The sequence below is a fragment of the Dasypus novemcinctus genome, chromosome 4 (genome assembly GCF_030445035.2).
Source record: "Dasypus novemcinctus isolate mDasNov1 chromosome 4, mDasNov1.1.hap2, whole genome shotgun sequence".
Classification (NCBI taxonomy): Eukaryota; Metazoa; Chordata; class Mammalia; order Cingulata; family Dasypodidae; genus Dasypus; species Dasypus novemcinctus.
The window spans coordinates 93,190,515-93,193,255 of record NC_080676.1 but is presented as its reverse complement, the minus strand read 5'-3'; the positions used below and the strand labels follow the sequence as shown (position 1 = coordinate 93,193,255).

The 2,741-nt window shown below is 44.3% G+C and overlaps 1 protein-coding gene across 1 annotated transcript; it reads right to left on the bottom strand.

Annotated features, from left to right (window-relative positions):
• Positions 1-441: 441 nt before the first annotated feature.
• RETNLB (resistin like beta) lies at positions 442-2,181 on the bottom strand. The gene is made up of 3 exons (XM_004479559.5): positions 1,869-2,181; positions 1,272-1,352; positions 442-703 (listed from the first exon to the last, which is right to left on the bottom strand). The coding sequence occupies exons 1-3, from the start codon at positions 1,993-1,995 to the stop codon at positions 576-578; spliced, it is 336 nt and encodes a 111-aa protein (XP_004479616.2). The 5' UTR covers positions 1,996-2,181; the 3' UTR covers positions 442-575.
• Between the last annotated feature and the right edge of the window lie 560 nt (positions 2,182-2,741).

Below are 2,741 nucleotides of genomic sequence, written 5' to 3'. Positions count from 1 at the left end.
GAAATGTATAGTCTCACAATTCTGTAAGCTAGAAGTCTGAAATCTAGGGGAGACTCCTTCCTTGCTTCTTCCTATCTGTGCACACTTTCCCCCTCCTTATAAGGATACCAGTCATATTGGATTAAGGGCCCACCCTAATCAAGTTTGGCCTTGTTTTAGCTAATAACATCTTCAAAGATTCTATTACAAATATGGTCATATTCATGGAACCAGGAGTTAGGACTTGAACATATCTTTTTGGAAGACACAACTGCACCCATAAGAGATGTCAATCACAACAGACATCAAGAGATGGCAATTCTCCACATATTCTTACTATCCCATCACAGCCCCATCCTATATGTCAGGCTGAGAAGGAGCAACTGGAACACTGGAAAGATTCCCTGGTCAGAAGTTTCCCAAGTCAGAAGTAAGTATACCAAGGAAATAAACACAGAGTGATAAAAATATTGTTTTTATTACCCATGAAGCAGAGTTGTACAAAAGGAAGGGGGATTGGTGGAGAATGCACAATTTGAGTCAAGTTTCAGGGTTCAGATCATGATTACAAAATTGGGTTCTCAGCCTCCTCCATCTCAGGACAGGTGACAGCAGCGGGCAGTGGTCCAGTCCATCACAGCACACTGGCAGTGGCAGGTGTTTTCCCCACGGACATCCCAGGAACCACAGGCATAGCCACAAGAACAACCAGTGACTGTGGTCCCTATAAGAACACATGAGACATGGACATCAGACCCCTTAGATATGAGAGTAGAGAGTTCCATCCATAGCCATCTTTCATCCCTATGTAGCCTTGGGTAGATTTAGGTTACATGGGACTTAAAGCTAACTCAATTTTGAGGAGAAAAAATAATACTAAAAGACATTAGATATAAGTCCCTGAAAGTGAGGGGTCTGGGAGTTTTGGTGTTCTGAGATATATGATTAATTCACTTCTGTGCTCATCCCTACCCACTCAAACAGGGGAGTAGATGGGGAAGGGGATATGAAGTACATGGGAAGTGGTGGGTGACATGACAGGGCAATTGAGAAGAGGAAGGGCTGATATACAGGGCCATGGGAGGAAGGAGGAAAGGGAAGAGGCAGAAACCCAAAATCCTTCCATTGCATCCTTAAGGGAAATGAGGATTGGTATGGGATCTCTGGGAACTGGGGGCTGTGACTCAGCCCCAGGGTACTATATCCTGAGATGGGAACATGTGCAGAAAAGGCATGGATGGGGAGGGCATACGGGCATTTTACCAGCCACTCTTCCTTATGGTGTTACTCACCTGCAGGGCAGGAGGACAGTCTGCCTGTGTTTTTGACACTGAAGCATGAGAGCTTCTTCATCGGAGCAGAGTGTTTATACTCTGAGAAGGAGAGAGGAAGGGGTATTGTTCATGATCCCTTCCTCCCATAATCCCTTTCAAATCCTCTTCTACCACAAAGAGATTTTATCCCCAATCAGGCCATTCCCTAGCTATGTGATTTGAAGCAAATTACTTAATATTTTTAAGGTTCAATTTCCTCATTTGTAAATGAATAATTGTACTAACTTCATAATGTGGTTGTGAGAATTAAATGAATAATCCTGTAAAGTTTTGCATGATAGCTGATTCATAGTGAGTTCTCATAAATTCTAGCTATCATTGTCATCATCATCATCATATCATCATCATGGAAACTTGAACTTTCAGCCAGAAATCCCAAAATAGGTGGGTAGTGGAGAAAGACCTGGGCAGGATGATTGGGGCTGAGAGGCTGATTAAAGATTGGGATGTAGGGATGGGTTAGAGAAGAGATTGGGGTTTAGGAATAGGAGGCATGAGCAAGTAGCCATCCCCCACCATTCCCTTCCTTCCCACCTCTTTCCTCCAGTCTGTTACCCAGTTCGCTGAGGACGGCCTTTATCTTTGTATCCACACTGGAGTCTAAGGTACACTGAGCACTCCCTGGGATTGCCAGCTGTAGAAGGGGGATGATGATGAGAAGGAGACAAGTGGTAGGCTTCATCCTGTAGAAAGGTGGTGTCCTGGAGCTAGGAGGAAAAACAAAAAGAAGTTGAGGTCTCTGATGTTCGGAGTGGTTGGGAAGGAAGTGAAAAGAAAACTTGGATAGTCTCTAGAGAGTGAAGAGGAAGGAACGGTAGTGTCAGTAAAGAGGTGCCTGGAACTCTTTGTAGCAGTTTGGAGAAGCAGGGAGGATGGCTGCAGAGTAAACTCACTAAAAAGTTCAGAATAGGTCTCTAAAGACTGGTCAGGCAAGATGCTTTATACCCTGTGGTATTGACCTTGGGCATCCCTTCAGCACATGTGCATACATACACATGAGCACACACACAAACACACTCCCTAGTACATTTTCAAAGAACTGTGCCAGCTGGGTGGGTTGCACCTGTGACACACCACTGTGATAAGCTTTAGTGTGCCCATGATAAGCAACAGCTGCCTTTACACTGGTTCACTGCCAATGTACACCTGCCTTTGTCTTCTTACCTCTGCTTTCTTCTTGGGAACTTGATAAGGCTGAGCCTTCTGTTGACTGCCCCATATTTCAGGCCTCTTGAATGATCCTTCACTAGGAAAATGTTCTTTGTGGTCTGCTGAATGAGAGACCTAGTTGACACCTATTTATTGACCATTTTATTATCCCTGGCTAATCCCATCTATGGGCAAGTAAGAGGAAAGCTGATTGACAGGTAGCAGGCTTTAAGACAAAGTTTACTATGAAGCATGCCTCCAGGGTTCTTTACATGCTCT